Here is a 17,744-nt window from a genome sequence, read left to right as displayed (position 1 = left end):
GAAGCAGTTTTAGAGTTCAAAGTGGAGACTGAGGAAACATGTTGGAGAGTTCATGAGTTTATGTCTGGAAAGACAGACAGACAGACGACTGAATATGTGATTCCGCTAGCGCAGAACTATGGAAGCATGCTAGAGAAGCGTAACACAGATACAGACACAGGCAGAACGCCGTATGGAGGAGGCTGGAGGATAGACAGAGTTGTCCTAAATAGATTTGGACCAGCAAATTTCATTGTAAGGTTGAGATGTTATCTCTGGCACACTGGGAAATCATGAAGATCTAATCGATAGCCAATTACAGATTATTAAGAGATACCTGAAGAATTTAGGCCTGATGCCAACTGGAGTATAACCTCCCCCATACAGCGACGTCACAGAGCTCAGAGACAGGCGAGCACACACACATGCACGCACGCACACACACACACTCACCACACTCTCACAGACACACAACCACAAACACTCACAGCACGACACACACACACTTACCCCTCGCCTCAGGCTCCGGAGGCAAGTCATTTTGGGTTTGGAGGCCATGAACTCATTGAAGCGATTGGAGAGGGGCTCCTTGTTCTGCTTGGGAGACTGGGGGTCGTTGGGAACAGCAGAGGGTGAGGGGGGGCTGGAGGCTGGGGGGGCAGGGGGGGGCTGGTGCGGGGACGTTAACAGGGACATAAGCTACCAGTATGAGAGGGAGCCGTGACGGAGGACAAGAAGAAGAGGAGGAGGAGGAAAAGGGGCAGAATCAAAACAAGAGGACAAAAAAGGAAGGAGGGAGGAACACAAAACGAGATAAATAAGGGCCCAAATAATGTTAAAAACAGGTAACAGAAAAACCCAACGGAAACAAAGACAACCAAAAGAGATGTCAAACACAAACCAACCCAGTGTCATAAGTAACCAGCTGTTATGTGGTATAATCTTGTCAGACAAACAAACGTGAAGTAAAAACAACTTGTCAAGCGACGGCCGTAACATTTCTAAACAGAGTGAGTCAGAAGTGTTAATAGAGTGTTATTGCAAGGTGCTGCAGCTGCCACACATTTAAACAGACAGCTTTACAGGAAGCACATGCAAGCTTCCATTTTGTAGCAAGTGGTTTTTTGGGGGGGGGGGAAACGTCATCACATGCGAGCTCTTGGACTAGAAATTCACCATATCCTCCGAGATGTGACAGCGGCTGAATTTCAATCACAGAAACCGAACTCCTGCAATCCCAAACCACTTAACGCTCAATTAATGAGCTATCAGCCCTTTGGGAGCTAGAGAGAGATCTGCCATTTGTACTGACAGATTGCTTTGATACTCAGTGAGAGAACATGCATGAAAGCGCTTTGGATACCCATCTTTTAAAACCAAAGTTAATGAAACGTAAATAAATCAAGTAAATGGTTTGCTGCTCTTTTAATTCAGAGAGGAGTTCTAGTTGGACATAGATATTCTATAGATAGCAAAGGGCTAGGATCTAACACGTGTCTTCCGTATCAGCTCTGCTCTGATACAAGTCTCACATGTTTTCACTGTGCAGGTAGCCTACTTGTTAGAGCGTTGGGCCAGTAACTGGAAAGTCCCTAGATCGAATCCACGAGCTGACAAGGTAAAAATATGTTGTTCTGCCCCCTGAGTAAGGCAGTTAACCCACACTTCCCCGGGCGCCAAAGGCGTAGAGGTCGATTATGACAGCCACCCGCACCTCTCTGATTCCCTGTGTGTCTTTGTCCTTCCAGGACATTCTGTTCCCCTAAAGGCGTCAGGATGCTTTGGTTTGAACGAATGTGCTCGTATACTCCCTTTTTAAGACCTTGACTTGAAAAACAATAGGACTGTTTGTCCCTCTTGGGATGCCGTAGCCAGTATACACTTTCTCAAAATAGTCTATAATAATAATTAATAGAATTAATCGAAGATAACTGAAAGAAATCTGTCATTCATTTTGACGTTTTTGCAGAGGAGCTCCTGGTCGCACAATTTTACATCTCAGATGTTTGGTGCAGTATTTCTTGAGTGAAAAAATGTGCACGAAAACGAGGTGTCTCTCCTTGAATGACTTTATTGAAGAATCCCTACTGTTGACCAATCACCGGCGAAGGGACGTAGACTTCGGCTTCCGAACTTGGGCTTGCCTCAAGAAAAAATATTGTGTGCACGAACAGCAGAAAAACATACCTTGCCGAAGACCAAAAACAAACAAAAAAACGTCACAAAATGTTATCGTAATATACGCTCAAACTGTTTTGGATGGGAAGCATCCGGACGCCTTAACACTCTCGGGGTACAGTACGTGCATGGCCTCACTAAAAAAGGTAAGGACAAACACCCTGTCATTAGTTGTCCCTTACGCTTTAGAGTCTCATAAATATAACACACTTACAATATAACAGGACGAACACAAAACAAACAACACACATCATGCTCAAACCGCAGGGAGTCGGCGCTAGTGAGTGACATGCACACCCACACGCCACAGACGCTCACACACACCCTAGCTCTATCACGAAGTGACACCATTAGGTACGAATGGTGCCACTTCCAACCTTAGACCCTCATCCCAAATGGCCCCGTGTTAGACAGCCTAGCCATACAGAACCAAGGGGCCGTGCTGTGGGAGAAGAGGCCATTCCAGACAGACCCCCCCCCCGGTGTAAGAGGAGGGTCAATGAAGGAGACTGTTATTAGGCTACAGGACAGACGGTCCGTAGGCAGGGGAGTGAGTTAATCTGTCCGGCCCAGAGAGCGGGAGTGGAAGGGAGGAGGGGTGGGACTCAGTTATGGAGGATGCATTAGTTGGTTGTTGTTGTTGTTGTTATGTTAACACGTTAAAGTTAAGAGTTGGTTGGTGGCTCAACGACAGTGAGGATGATGTTGATGACCAGTGAGTAACCAGCAGGGGGATGGGGGGGGGTAAAGGGTGGCAAATAATAACACTGACAACACTACTAACGTACTGTAATCACAAAATGACCAGAACAATAAATAACAACCCAACAGAACTATAATGACAACCCAAATGAAACATTAAAGTCACATTTTACTGTTATTTACTACACAGTAACACCAAGACCTACAACAATGTCCCCTGAAGTCTCTGACAATTATCGAAGCCCTGTTAAAGACAGTATGGCCAAAAACAATGCACATTCTTGTCCTTTATTCTTGTACAGGGAGAATGAAGTGAGGTAACCCCCCCCAATTTAGGCTTGACCTTCGAGTAGGTGTGTGAGAGAGTGTGTGTGTGTGTTACCTTGTTCTTGTTCTTAATGAAAGGCCACAGTTTGCCCTTGCTCTTGCTGGGTCGTTCCTTGGCCTCTCCTCGTGAGTTGGACAGGCTGGTTTCGGAGACCGTCCTCTTCATGGACTGGCCTGGCCCATAGTCCTCAAATTCTACGTCCCCCGGGGGCTCGAACCCAGACTTATACGACTCCACCACCTGCTTCGAGTCCTGGTGGGGTGGGATCAAGTGGGGAGAGAGATAGTAGGGGGAATTCAGATCTTATGGCTAAGCAAACATTTGGATATGACTGGATGGAGAAAAGATATAGACAGGATTGAAACACTGATCTAAAAGAAACAATTCTGTTCACTCTCTTTCTATTCCTAAAACCAGATTGTGTTTTCCTCAACCAAGTCCAGAAATAGCATAGGACAGAAATGTCCTAGACCAGGAAGACTTGATTTGTTATTGTACTATTTCCAGTTGTTGTTATCAGTTCATTACTTCGGCTCAATCAAGATGGATGCAGGGGGTGACCGGAGGTCGGGGAGGCTCCACAGCCTGAACTGAGGAAGAGGGGAATGACCTGGAACTGTCACACAGGAGCTATGGTGAAAACACCAGACGTCAGGGACTGACAGTCAGGAAGCAGCTCGTTAATCAGCAGGCTGTGAGGTCTTGATCTCTAGCCTATCTATACTGATAAGGTCAAAGGTTAGAGGTCATCAGCCTCTGTTATCCCTATTTTGTTTCCTGGAACAGGCAAAAGCACAGGCCTTAGCTTAGTCATCTCCCCTTCCTTCTCTAACCCACACACAAACACATCAAAAGCTGATGATTTTCTATTGCTTGCACTAAGATATGGTCCGCCATCTTAGCATACTGGATTGAATGCTTGAAAAATCTAATTGTTTTGGCCAATATCAATGACTCATGCATCAATGACTTGAGATAAAATAACAACATGGGTGTTTGTTATCTGGTTAAGTGCATCAGTTCATCTTCTCCCAGTTTTGTAGGGAACTGCTAGTTAACTTTGAGTGTGCAGACAATAAACTGGCCAGATCCAGAAAAGCTGCTCCCTCCTGCCATGATGTAGTGTGATACTTAACTTAGCAACATTCTCCATCAGGCAGATGAGAGAGAGAGCCCCTTGGGGAAGACAGGAGGTTGGCAAAGACAGTTGTTTAATTATGAGTGTAATTGTGAATTTTCGCTCTCAAAGCGAACCTTATCGCTCTCTCTCTCCTTCACATAACTCTCTCTCTCTCTCCTTCACATCTCTCTCTCTCTCCTTCACATCTCACTCACTCACTCACTCACTCACACTCTAACTCACTCACACTCTCTCTCTCTCTCACACTCTCTCTCTCCCTCTCTCTCTCTCTCTCTCTCGCTTCCCACTTTCTCTCATTATTGCTCCTGCTTCCCTGCTGTTTTCCCAGCTCGCTCTCTGAAACCATTAACTTTAGGAGTGTCAGGAGACGGGGTCTAAATTAGCTCAGTGGTGATTGGTTGAGTCAGGTGGCTGAGTGAGTGAGTGGGTGACAGGGCTCCAGGGAAAAGAGTTGTAATCCCAGGCTCTACTATGACCGAGCAGATGAGCATTTGAGGCAGATGGGCGAGGCACATACCTCCAGTGTTTTTGAATTTAGTCATACAAAGAGCCTGGACTCTGGTGAGGAGCGAATACCATCAACAACACATAGCACCCACATGGTTGTGACTTGGTACAGTACTAAACTCACAATTTTGTGTGTGTGTGTGTACTCACAGTCTTAGGCTCAATGGACTCGGCAGCCTTAGTCATTCCGTCTAGACATTTCCCTACGATAGGCAGCACCTCGCGGTCCACCTCCGCGTACGTCTTCATGGACACACCCACCCTCTCGATCCGCCTCTCCTCCATCTCCTGGAGTTTCTACACACCCACACAAACACGTCATGTTCAGCACGCATGACAATGCTATTACAAACACCTGCTCACAGTGGCCCTGAAGTTGTCCCACACTATGCTGCTGAGGGGGTAGGACTAAACAGACTGATATATAAAGACATATAGGTCAGAAGACGTCGGGTCAATGCCCCACCAAAAGTTCTGAGCGCAGTGGTTTCAAGAACCTTCCATAGGTCTGAAAATGTACTCTCTGTCTCTCTATTGTTCTCTATCCAGTGAAAAGGACTGTGGTTTTAGAGGTGCTCCACATTTTTCCATTGGCTCTCAGGGAGACATACGAGAATTGAAATACTTTCTTCTTCCACTCGGAGCTACTCTGGACGTGTGTGTGTGTGTGTGTGTGTGTGTGTGTGTGTGTGTGTGATATATTGGGGATTAGAGTGAAGTAATGAATTACCTGGAATATATTGGGGATGAGAGTGTAGTAATGAATTACCTGGAATATATTGGGGATGAGAGTGTAGTAATGAATTACCTGGAATATATTGGGGATGAGGGTGTAGTAATGAATTACCTGGAATATATTGGGGATGAGAGTGTAGTAATGAATTACCTGGAATATATTGGGGATGAGAGTGTAGTAATGAATTACCTGGAATATATTGGGGATGAGAGTGTAGTAATGAATTACCTGGAATATATTGGGGATGAGAGTGTAGTAATGAATTACCTGGAATATATTGGGGATGAGTGTAGTAATGAATTACCTGGAATATATTGGGGATGAGTGTAGTAATGAATTACCTGGAATATATTGGGGATGAGTGTAGTAATGAATTACCTGGAATATATTGGGGATGAGTGTAGTAATGAATTACCTGGAATATATTGGGGATGAGAGTGTAGTAATGCTCGTTCTGTTCCTGGTTGAACTTGGTCAGGAAGTTGGAGTATTCACTCTTACTGTCAGCAGCCATCTGGTGTCTCATCTGAGCCTGCTGCCGCGCCTGAGGAGGACAACAAACACATCACACACGCACACACACACACACACACACACACACTTAAGGAACTTGGTGGCCTCATGACACACACACACACATACAGAGAGATTACTCACACATACGCACAAGCATAAACGCACTATCACAGGTGCAGGTCTGTGGAGGGAGTAGCAGTAGCGGCAGCAGCCATTGGGGATGAGTGAGAAACACACACCTGAACAGGAAAGAACCGTAGGAGCGACAAATACTCCCAACTTAACCCTTGAATGGGAGGAATGGAATTCACCACAGACTAAAAAGCTCTATGTCATCTCATCTGTCATGTTGATTATCATGCCATCTGTCATTGATAAACCACCAACATCGACAAAACAAACATGTCAAGGGACATGGCCAAAGTCTCCTATCTCAGAGTCCTAGCAGGAGCATTAGAAGGACAGCGTCCAGTTTCATAACCCTAACCCCCCCCCCCACACACACACACACAGAGACAGAGGGACAGACAGGTGGGAGAGGTTTCATCTCCCCATTCCTCCTCCTACACATCTTGGAGGATAGAGACACAGTCTAGCCCAGTCTTCTCCACCCACACATTAACCAGAGTTACACACACAGCCAGCTAATGGGGAAGGACACAACCTCTTCGCTACCACACCTATGCAGAAGGCCCGTGAATGCGTGTAAGAGAGAGGCAGGTGTGCGGAATGACAGGCACACACCACCATGGCAACACGACTGATGACAAAACCTCACAGCCCCTTTCACATCCTGTCGACGCTCTAGGAAGTAAACAGCAGCTAACCTACGTACCTCTGTGATACACACACACACGCCACTCCCACCTCTTCTGTAGAAGACGCTTCAATCTCGAAAACAAAACCGAAAGCTTCAAAGCTATTCCGAGACTGAAATGTCTTACACACATCAATGTACCTTACAGGCGAAAATGTGGTAATGGTAGTGTGAGTGTTTTGGGAAAAGAAGAAAATGGACAGAGATAACTTATAGATGCTTTTGCTTGCATAGTTCCATAAGCCGAGCAAGATGTGGATTCATGTGAACGGTATGAGGATAAAGCAAAGCAGAAGTTTACACATATCGAGTGACTGAGATATCAATTCTCTGTTCTTACACAGAAAAAAAAGAAAACGGTACAAAGACACCAAAGATAAGTTATTAAAGGTAAATAATAAAATAAAAACTACAATACATAGCTATACAGATATACCTGAGAGGACATATGGACATTGTCCAGTACTGGACAGAGTACAGATATAGGACAGTGCTCAATGAGAGTCGGTGTGGTCACTAGCAAGGCTTGAACAGGTGATTGTGTTTTTGGGGGTGACCTGTGTGTATGTTGAGAAACAAGGTCGAGACTCGAGACGGTGTGTGTGTGTGTGCGTTCCCACAGATATAAACACATGCTCTGCCCAGTGTGGACCTACCTTGTGGGAACTTCGCTTCAAGGTATGGCAGGAAAATAAATAACAACAAAAATACACACACAAAAGTGTTAGCCACTTCCTGCTGAACAGGACCCAGTTTAGTCCTAGCAGAGGGGTAAAAAAAACGGAAGTAAAAATACTTTAAAGTACTACTTAAGTAGTTTTTTTTGGGTGTCTGTACTTTACTTTACTATTTATATTTTTTGACAACTTTAATTTTTTACATCCCAAAAGACAATGATGAACTTTTTACTCCATACATTTTCCCTGACACCCAAAATTATTCATTACATGTTGAATGCTTAGCAACACATTAAAATGGTCAAATTCATGCACTTATCAAGAGAACATCCCTGGTCATCCCTACTCACCAAACGCAAATGCTTCACTTGTGTTGCGCGAGCGTTTGAGTGTGCCCCTGGCTATCCGTAAATTTAAAAAACAAGAAAATGGTGCTGTCTGCTTTGCTTAATTCTTGAAAGGAATTTGAAATGATTTATAGTATATAAAGTATATTTTAGCAGTTACATTTACTTTTGATACTTAAGTATATTTTAAAACCAAATACTTAACTTTTACTCAAGTAGTATTTTACTGGGTGACTTTCACTTTTGGTTGAGTCATTTCCTATTAAGATATCTTTAATTTTGCTCAAGTATGACAATTGGCAACTTTTTCCACCACTGAGTCATTGCTACATGTCCTCGACCAATGAGGACGAGTTCATCCAGAGAAGGGGGAAGTACGTGGATGATGGGTAAATCAACACAAAGCTGTTCCAGAACAGGGTAACGTCACGTTAGGGCTACTTTAACACTGGTATTGTTAACCACAGTAGCTAAACAAATACAGAATCACTCTTTTGTTGCTGAGAATTTTTCCTGCAAAGCAGTGTATTGGAGTTTTAAAAAGGCTTCTAAATGTTTGTAATTCCCACTGAAATGTCCATAATTTACAAGTGGTAGGCCTCTATCGTGCCTTTCTAGAGCACTTTACAACTGAGGCGTGAGGGGCACCGAGCAGTAAAGCTTCTTTTCTACCATCGTCAGTGCTTTCCAACTAAGACAACACTCCATAGGAGACTCAGTGAAAGTACAGGGTCCACACAGAGCCATACGGGGACCTGTCTAAATCTAAGCGGTGAAGCAGCCAAACCGTAATTGTGGTATTTTTTTCCCCATCAGTGGAAGACCGGAAGCTGTGAGGTTTGCGCCAGCTGCTTACTAAAACCACAAGAACCCCAGCTCAACAAACTCCAGTCTCTCTGATTATTACCGACCGCTCTGAGATATGGTCCTAACTTAGACTACACAGCCTTGGATTTCCCTAGTCTAAATATATCCCATGTTGAATACGGCTATTATCTTAAACATAGTTAGGAGTGTATTAAGGTTAAGATTTACAACAGTTTCCGCATTACCGAATTCTCTCGGCAGTGCTTGTGATAACATACCACAAGATAAACACATAAAAACACAATCCAACACTGAGTTATCCAACCATCACCATAACTCAAATCAACGTATTCATGGTTGGGGTGGTGACATGTCATATGCCTTCGTAACACTCCCAAGGTCTTCGAAAATGACCGAGGGAGGGAATCGGTCTCTTCAGACAGAGTAGGAGCAAGAACACATGGAGGCGTTTTGGTTTCACACGGCTGAACTGTCTGCCAGGATCATCGAGCAGACCTCTTACGTGGCCTGGGGTAGCCCTTTCCTAAGTCAGTGACCGAAAGCGCCCTCTTTGGCCTCGCGGGTGGAACGTTATTCATATGTTTCGTAATGAAAACCTGATGAGAATCCAGTGTTTCTATGTCAAACAGTTTCGTTCTATTTCAGTCTTCAGGGATGTATATGAAACGGAACACATTTCAATCTGACGTGGTACAGGCGCCCTCTCCTTTCAAAACCCGTAAGCACGTGTGTGAGATGTGCACCTTTTGTTTCAGTGTAGATTTGTTCAAGGATAACAAGAATCACTCTGTGTGTGATAGAAAGTGATGGATTTGGTACACGACTTTGTACTAGTGATCTCAGTGTGTTTGCAATGCTGTGTCCATGATGATATTATGTGTCAGTGTAAGAGAGAGAGTTGAGGAACACAGGTCACGTTAAAATAGTAAGGCACCATTCCACCCCAGCTCTCCGATTCCCAGACCGAAACAGAGAGACACATTTTCCCCATCTGACACTATGATCAGAACGATAGCGGGCCGCTTATGGTCTGCCACGACAACAGCAACAAGACAAAGGCTGAGTAACTGTTGGAAAGAAGACGGCACAGAGTAAAAGAGCAGATGCCGGGAAATTATGTCACAAAAATAATAAAAAGGAAGGGAAAAATTGAAAATCCCAAAGTCAGCTTGGTGTATTATAAAAGAGGAAATGAAAGCGTTATCGATTTCTGCGTTTTATTTCTCTCCATGTCTTCGGAAGAGAAAGCGAATCGGAGTATGTTAAAGGAGGAGAGTGAGGTCAGAGTCAAAAACACCCACGCAACAGATACTATGCACGAATAATGTAGGAACTGTTAACACTGCTGCAGTGTTCCGTTAGATAGAAAAACACACAACTGGAGAACACAGCAATGTGTGTACTGTGTGTGGGGGTAGAGTGTGAGTACTTACAGACTCGTGCTTATCTATGTCTGGGCCTGTTTACCACAAGTGGAATGTTAATGTATCAGACAATCCACTGGCAATGATAAGCTCTACATACAAGACTCCCAAGAGCTATGTTGCCTTCCCTTACCATAACATTATATATAGAGTGTCACCAATTTTACGTTGACTAACATCAATCTTCACATGCAGTAAAAACATCCCTGTTATTACTAAAGACTTGTTGGTTTCTCATAACCAAGCAGGGAATTACTTGAGAGATCATTTCCAAAAACATAGGGGACTCATACACAGTGCCACTCTTGTTTCCCAGACTTGGTTATGTGGTCTGTTTTTGTTGTTGAGGGAGAATCAGGGCTGATATTGTATCTCAGTTCAGTTCCTGTCAGTCCAGTTCTGTACAGTGCTGCTCTGGTCCGAGCCAATGCTCTGAGCCCACCCATTGTGGCTGTTTGGCTGTGAGTCAGTCTCAGTGGGGACATAGAGGCTTCTTGTTCAGGCCTGTATTAGCATCATAATCGGATCTGAGCCATGTCAGCTCTGAGCTCTGAGCCTGGGTCGCTGCTGGGCGGACTGCTGATGAAGCAACACGCCGGGATGCTGGCGGTGGTGACCCATGATGCCTTGAAGCATGGCGTGGCATGGGCGGCACTGTGTGGGTTAAAGGCAAGGACGTCAGAGGCTATCCCGATTCCCGACCGATGATTCGGGACACATGAGGTGGCATCGACACAAGGCCCCAAAAGCTTTTTTTATAAAAAGGCCACAATTGAGGTGACTGGTGAGATTGGCCAGGGAGAGCAGAAACACAGATAAACAGACAACACATTCACACGACTCAAATACTACTTTTCCCAGCACGCATGGATGGAGGCTTGGATAGAGACAACAATGTACACACACACACACACACAAAACACACACACAACCCCCCCCTCAACCCACACACGGACACAAAGCTGGTTGTGCTGCCAAGCGACACGGTAGACAGGCAGGCCACAGTGACTGGCTACTCTGCTTCTGGCCTGGCCAGCAGTGATAATGAGGACTCAGTCAGTTCTGCTATCAGCCGTGGTGAGAAGTGGGAGATCACTGTCATTGTGCTGCTGCTGACTGAGAGAGACAGTGCCAGCCTGTACAGAAAGCCCTGCAGCGAAACAAACTGTTACTGATGCCTCACCCTCATGGGGTGGGTGAGAGAGGGAGAGGGGGAGAGAGGGAGAAAGAGGGGGGGCGTGGTACAGTACAAAGAGAGGGATTGGTCGGGTGTAGAGCAGGAGAGCAGTGAGCATCTGCATTTGTTTGGTTAGTGTTAAGCAGGAGAGTTTGTGATTGGTTGGTGTTAAGCAGGAGAGTCTGTGATTGGTTTGTGGTAAGCGGGAGAGCAGTGACAGAACATACCTTCTCCACGTCTGCCTTGGTCACATTGATGTCGGCGTCCATTCTCTCAAAGTACTGCTGCGCCCTGTCCGCCTCTTTACAGTCCCTCTCGAACCGCCGTTTACTCTGAGGGGAGAAGTCACACAGTTCATTTAGATGTCACTCATACATATTATGGTCTAGATAAGCTCACTAATATAACATTACCTCAGTCGGTGCAATATATCTACTGTAGTATATTATATTCACTCATATACAGTATGGCCTAGATATGCTCACTAATAATATAGGCTAATATACATTTGCCCTTTGGAAACTTGGGAGAATGGAGAGGGATTTGACGTCACACAAAGTGGACGTCATATAGTTGCAAATGAGACATTGTGTGCCATAGACGTCAGTTATCCTACATTGGACATGCGGCTTCTGACACAGCAGAAGCTCTCTCTCTCTCTCTCAAAGTCAAGTCTGTCTGAAGATTAAATAAATGTTCATGGTGGCCGTTTGTGCGCAAAACCATCCCTTCTTCCATCCCTTGCTCTGAACAATTAGTGTTTGTTCTGTGAGGGTGCACTCTGATCCCTGCCTAGCTGCTCCAAGCACAATGGGGACATTGAGGACAGAGAGAGGGAGGAGAGCTGCCATGTTCTCTCTCTCTATATACAGTATATTTTTTCCTCTCTCTGTGTTTTCTCCCTCTTTCTCTCCCTCACTCCTTCTCTCTCCATCTGTTTTCCTCTCTCTGTTTTCTCTCTCTGTTTTCTCTCTCTTCCTCTCACTCCCTCAAAGGACAACCACACCGTGATAGGGAATGTCCTGCACAGGCTCCAAAAAAAAAAAATATCACAGGGATAGGCTCTCCTTTACAGAGAAAACAAACACATAGACACTCCTTCCACTCCTTTCTTCCACGCCTTCATTTTGTTGGCCTCCTGCTTCACGACATGAGGTCAGCTTGGAGAGAACCCTTTATTCTAGGCTTGTCCAGGAAAAATGCTTCAGGAATGCACAATCATTTGTTGCAGTGTCCTTGAAACTCTACTCAACACAGCTGTTCTGAGATCAGAGGTTCTCGATAACAAAGCGTCCGTGTTTCTGAAAACCTCGGTCGGACCTGTTAACCTGTTAATGAGGGAATATCTTAATCTGCTTCCATGCATTCTGACCAGTCTCTGGCAGTGCATTTAACAAGGCTAATGGTCAAATGTTAGTATAAATGAAACCTTTGATACAAATCCCACTTGTCCAGGAAGCATAGGGCACCACACAATTTCCCCTCCTGCACTTCACTTCTCAATCTGATCTAATCTCAATCTCAATCTGAGATGCAGTTATGACCGTTGATAAACTTTGAGCACTGCTGTTCTAGTCTTGACACTCTTTCTCATTCCCAATAAAAGGGCCATTGTTTCGGTTTAGTTTCTCATTGGGATGGAATGGCTGTATTACGGCTGTATTTTACGAGTATACTCCTGTGTAAATTCCTGCCGAGTGATTTTTATTCAACAGTTCAATACCCACTAAACTTGACCAGCTGCCATTCTCACTGCCAGGTAATGGGCTTCAGTTTTTCCACCTACCATACTGCAATGTAGCAACTGCATGCACACTATGACTACTGCGTTGTCATAACTGTAGTAGTACTCTGACTATAATACTCTAGTCGGTAATACTATACTGCACACAGTACTCACCGACTCCAGCTGTTTCCACGAGCATTCAATGTGTTGCTGTGCTTTACGTCCATCATGGAAATGCTGAGAGAAAGAGAGAGAGGGGGGGGAGAGAGAGAGAGAGAGAGAGATTATTATTATTATTACAATGTCTGCTTATAAATCATATCTACAAGGGCAGTGGATCAAGAAATCAAGGGAGGGGGGTAAAGAAATAGAGGGAGAGAAACGCTGAGTTTGCCCTTGATGAAAGAGAAGGAAGGCAGATGAAATGAAGGGTGGTTGATGTTTCTGTCAGGACGCATGCCGTGAAACACCAGGAGATTCTCATTACAACATACAACATAATGTTACTTTAAAAATGAAAAAATGCAGAACAAAACAGAAGCTGGCTGGTAGATTAGAGCAGTGTTTCCCAACCCCTGGTCCTCCAGTACACCCAACAGTACACATTTTGTATTGTAACCATGGACAACAAGCACACCTGATTCAACTTGTCAACCAATCATCAAGCCCTCAATGAGTTGAAAGAGGTGTGTTTGTCTGGGAGTACTCGAGGACCCGGGCAGGGAAACACCGGGGATTACCCATCTTCACCCCCCCCAAATGTAACACAGGTGGCCAGAGCCCAGAGGACCAGAAAACAATTAGGCTGTACTGAGGCATGACCATGGACGTGTGTGTGTGTGTGTGTGTGTGTGTGTGTGTGTGTGAGAGAATGTTGGCATAGACAGGAAAGACAGGGTGATATAAAATGGCAGCAGGAAAGGACATAGACATACCCAGACAAACACAGATAGAGATTGATACAGAGAGAGATATTCTAAGATGGCTGCCAGTGCCAGCCTTGCCAAGCGTGGCATATTGTGCATGGAGGACATGGCAGCTGTTGGTCTGGGCACGCTCAGTAAACACGCTGGGTGTTTTTCTAACAGGCCCCACTTGGCCTCCCCCCTCCAGGGAAAGAATGAGAGAAGGAGATGACTGAGACCACACGTGGCCAAAAGACAGAGCACGTTTCTCTGCAGCCCTCTTAGTGGAAAAATATGTATACTGGTATATAAAAAAGTGAGTACTTCTTCTCTGGATTGTCATTGAACATGTTAAAAAGAAAGACTAATAAACGGACATAAAAATCTGCGTTATCAGTTATAAAGGTCTAATAATATATCGCTCCTGAAGCAGTTGAAATCAACAACGAATGAAAGAGAGCTATCCCCAGCAGGCACCAGTCTGTGCTGGTCTCAGCCTCAGTAGCTGTGTTGAATATCTACCCCAGGCGTTCAATAATGGACACAGGCTATTACACAGAATGAAAATCCCAGCGATTGTATTTCAGTGACGTGTCAGTGCTTCTAATCTAAATGGCCTCTGCCAGTAACTCTTGTACTCAGCACACACACACACACACACGTCACAGGCACAAATGCATGCATGTCGCACACAACAAACACGCGCACACACACACAGACACACGTACTTACACACGCAAACATACACACACAAACACACATACAAACACACATGACAAGAAATTAACAAAGAATTAATGTCTTCCCAATTAAATAGTTACAGTACATGTCTATCAATGTCTAGGCTTTATGAATGAACTGGGTTGACCTTGGGAATCTCAATTCTCACTTCCCTATCTCACTGGTAAAACCATGACTATCTTTGGGGAAGCTGTCAAAGGAAGAAGTCCTCAAACTGTTTCAGAGGAAGTCCTTTAGTTCTTAAAGGGAATGGCTCACCCACACAATGGTGTGAGACACTTTAAAGGGTATGTAGCATAAATGTAACCACATGTAACATATGGATTTGTATTAGGATACACATCAAAAGTCCCAATGCAGTTTCTTTGTCCTGTATCTATGGATGTGACCCAGTCGTTTGTTCTAAATGTTCCATTGCCATACTGGCTGGGAGCGTTCTTATCTCTTTTTTGCTAGCTAGCCAACTATGTCTAATTTACAGTCACGTCAAACAGCGCAGCCAGAATTTGCATTTGCGATCGTTTTAAGCTGTTTTCGGGTGACATTTATTTGGATACATCCATAACAATGAGCTAATGAGGTGCAATTTCGCCTGGCATAGAAAATGTGCTCTCTCGTCAGGACACTGTTGTTCAGAGGAGCTAGCCAACAACACAGCTAACACAATCACTTCAAACTGAAGCTGGAAAGACTAGCTAAACTAGCTGCACTTAGTTTAGTTTGACCTTTTTTCAATTGACATTTCTTTGTATATATCCATAAAAATGTGGCCAACTGATTCATGATTTCAACTGGTTGAGAGATGCTGCCTGCCTGCCTGCCTGTCTGTCAGTCTCGTCCCGACTCCCAACTCCCGACACGTTCAATACTATGGGACAGGTGGAGATCGAATTTGAATATTGAAACAATGTTGCAAATGTCGGAGAGACAGACAACAATGTTTATACAAATCTCTGCTGTTGAAAACAAAATCTTAGTCTAAAAGAATTGTGAGAAAATGTCTAGATGTGTAAAGTGTACGCTAAGAATGGGGAAGCAAGAATAGGGAGTGAATTTAGTAAATACAGGAACAAAACAAGAAACAAGAGTAGCGTACAGACATGAAACAAAGAAACAGAATCAATAACACCTGGGGAAATAACCAAAGGCAGTGACAGATATAGGGGAGGTAATCAGGAAGGTGATGGAGTCCAGGTGAGTCTCATGAGGTGCAGGTGCGCGTAACGACGGTGGCAGGTGTGCGTAATAATGAGTAAATTGGCAACATCGAGGGCTGGGGAGCGGGAGTAGACGTGACAAGATGCTTTTTATAGTGGAGATCAAGTTTATAAATTGCCTGGCTGGGCTGATCGGACAGTGGATTGCGCAGTCAGATGGAACAGAGTAAATAGGCATTTTAACTTCATAGATTTAGCCGGTGGTAACTTGTGGAATAGACACAGGCTGGAATGCGGTTTTAACCAATCAGCATTCAGGATTACAGCCACCCGTTATATAAATTTGTAACAACCCAAAAAGGTAACTATGTTTGTACTTACAGGTAACCAGACCGTGACTACAACTAAGTTAATACATCTTGACCACACTGTGGTGTTACATGCTTCCTACCCTTTTAAAATGCATTGGGGAGTCCAGTGGTGTAGTCAAGTGTCTCAACTCTTTAACTGAAAATATACTAAAGGGTCGCTCCCCAAACTCCCCTTTAAAAGGTAACATGTTTGTAAATGTATCATAACTGACAGAATAATATTTACTTCCTCAGGTCGCCACACAGAGAGGCAGGCGGCAAGTAATTTCACAAGACACAAGACACTGAAAGGACCGGATCAAGTGACATTGTTAATGACCAACTCTCTCCGTGAAGCAAATATTTGTTTCTCCATGACAACATTTCTGAGGGAAGTTTACGAATGCAAACGCAACGGAGACTGTGTTTTAGGGGGAAGACAGCCAACTCTCCATGTCGTTTCAAATCAACCCTTCTTCCATCACATCAAAGATAAACAAACCACACTGAGGCTGTGTTCCAAATTACGCCCTATTCCATTTATATAGTACAATTCTTTTAACCAGGGCTCATAGGGAATAGGGTGCCATATGGGACACAAACTGAGACATTAACACTCCTCCCCAAACAAGCTACTCTTGAGAACAACCAATGCTTCAGTACTGTAGTACGGAGGGCTGTGATGGAATATATAGTCCTACAGTATGTGGCAGAGATATATGGCGATACGATGCATGGACGCCATATGAAAACATTAGCGAGTCTAAAGTAAAACAAGTTTTCTAAGTGTATGATTCTGACCTGGACATCTTTACGAGGCATGGGCACCATCTAAAACAAAAAGAGTCTGCCTCGTGTCTCTGATTCAGACCCATCTGCAATAAAGATGCTGCAGGTCTAGTCTGATGAGAACATATACTACACTTTTAAAACAAAACAAAAAAAGGTTCCAAGGGTTCCTCTATGGGAAGAGTTCTACATGGAAGCAAAAGGGTTCTACCTGGAACCAAAAGGAGGTCTTCAAAGGGTTCTCCTATGGGGACAGCCAAAGAACCCTTTTAGGTTCTAGATAGCACCTTTTTTCCCCTAAGATTGTACAGGTGCATCTGTATGGACAACATAGACTGGCAGACACTGAGAAGCACTGTCTGTAGACTATCTGGCCATTTAAAATTACTGAACTGCCTTGCTGTGATCCACTTGGCCCCGGTCCATCCAGAACGTATGGTCCACACCAGGGGAGGGGAACACACCTCTTATCTCCCCTCTCGCATAGCCTCCCCTTCTCCTTCCCCTCTCCTCCACTCTTCAGAACAGCAACATGTTAACTGCCGGGGCTTGGGGCTGCCAAGGAGCCCGCTGGCATTTCAACAGGTCAATGACCTGAAGCTCCGAAGGCTCTCACATTCAGAGGATGGGAGACTGGCAGAGAAACATGCATTATTGATAAGGCTGATTAATGTTCCAAACATGCACTTTGGCTTGTATTCCCCTCAGTCTAAATTACC

The 17,744-nt window shown here is 44.5% G+C and overlaps 1 protein-coding gene across 23 annotated transcripts in view; it reads right to left on the bottom strand.

The window, feature by feature from the left end:
- The window catches only part of LOC112230890 (formin-binding protein 1), a 91,941-nt gene that overhangs the window by 15,645 nt on the left and 58,552 nt on the right, over positions 1-17,744 (bottom strand). For 13 of the 23 annotated variants that reach the window (XM_042311516.1, XM_042311510.1, XM_042311515.1 and 10 more), the window contains exons 5-10: positions 13,258-13,320; positions 11,585-11,689; positions 5,987-6,115; positions 4,986-5,132; positions 3,242-3,439; positions 490-678 (exon numbers count right to left, since the gene is read on the bottom strand). In XM_042311516.1, coding sequence (XP_042167450.1) covers positions 490-678; positions 3,242-3,439; positions 4,986-5,132; positions 5,987-6,115; positions 11,585-11,689; positions 13,258-13,320 — 831 coding nt within the window. The remainder of the gene's footprint in view (positions 1-489; positions 679-3,241; positions 3,440-4,985; positions 5,133-5,986; positions 6,116-11,584; positions 11,690-13,257; positions 13,321-17,744) is intronic. The other 10 variants (XM_024397238.2, XM_024397241.2, XM_024397248.2 and 7 more) reach the window with 2 other exon arrangements.

The sequence above is a fragment of the Oncorhynchus tshawytscha genome, linkage group LG33, assembly GCF_018296145.1.
Source record: "Oncorhynchus tshawytscha isolate Ot180627B linkage group LG33, Otsh_v2.0, whole genome shotgun sequence".
Lineage (NCBI taxonomy): Eukaryota > Metazoa > Chordata > Actinopteri > Salmoniformes > Salmonidae > Oncorhynchus > Oncorhynchus tshawytscha.
Note: the sequence above shows the minus strand (reverse complement) of the source record. Positions and strands in the feature narration are given on the sequence as shown.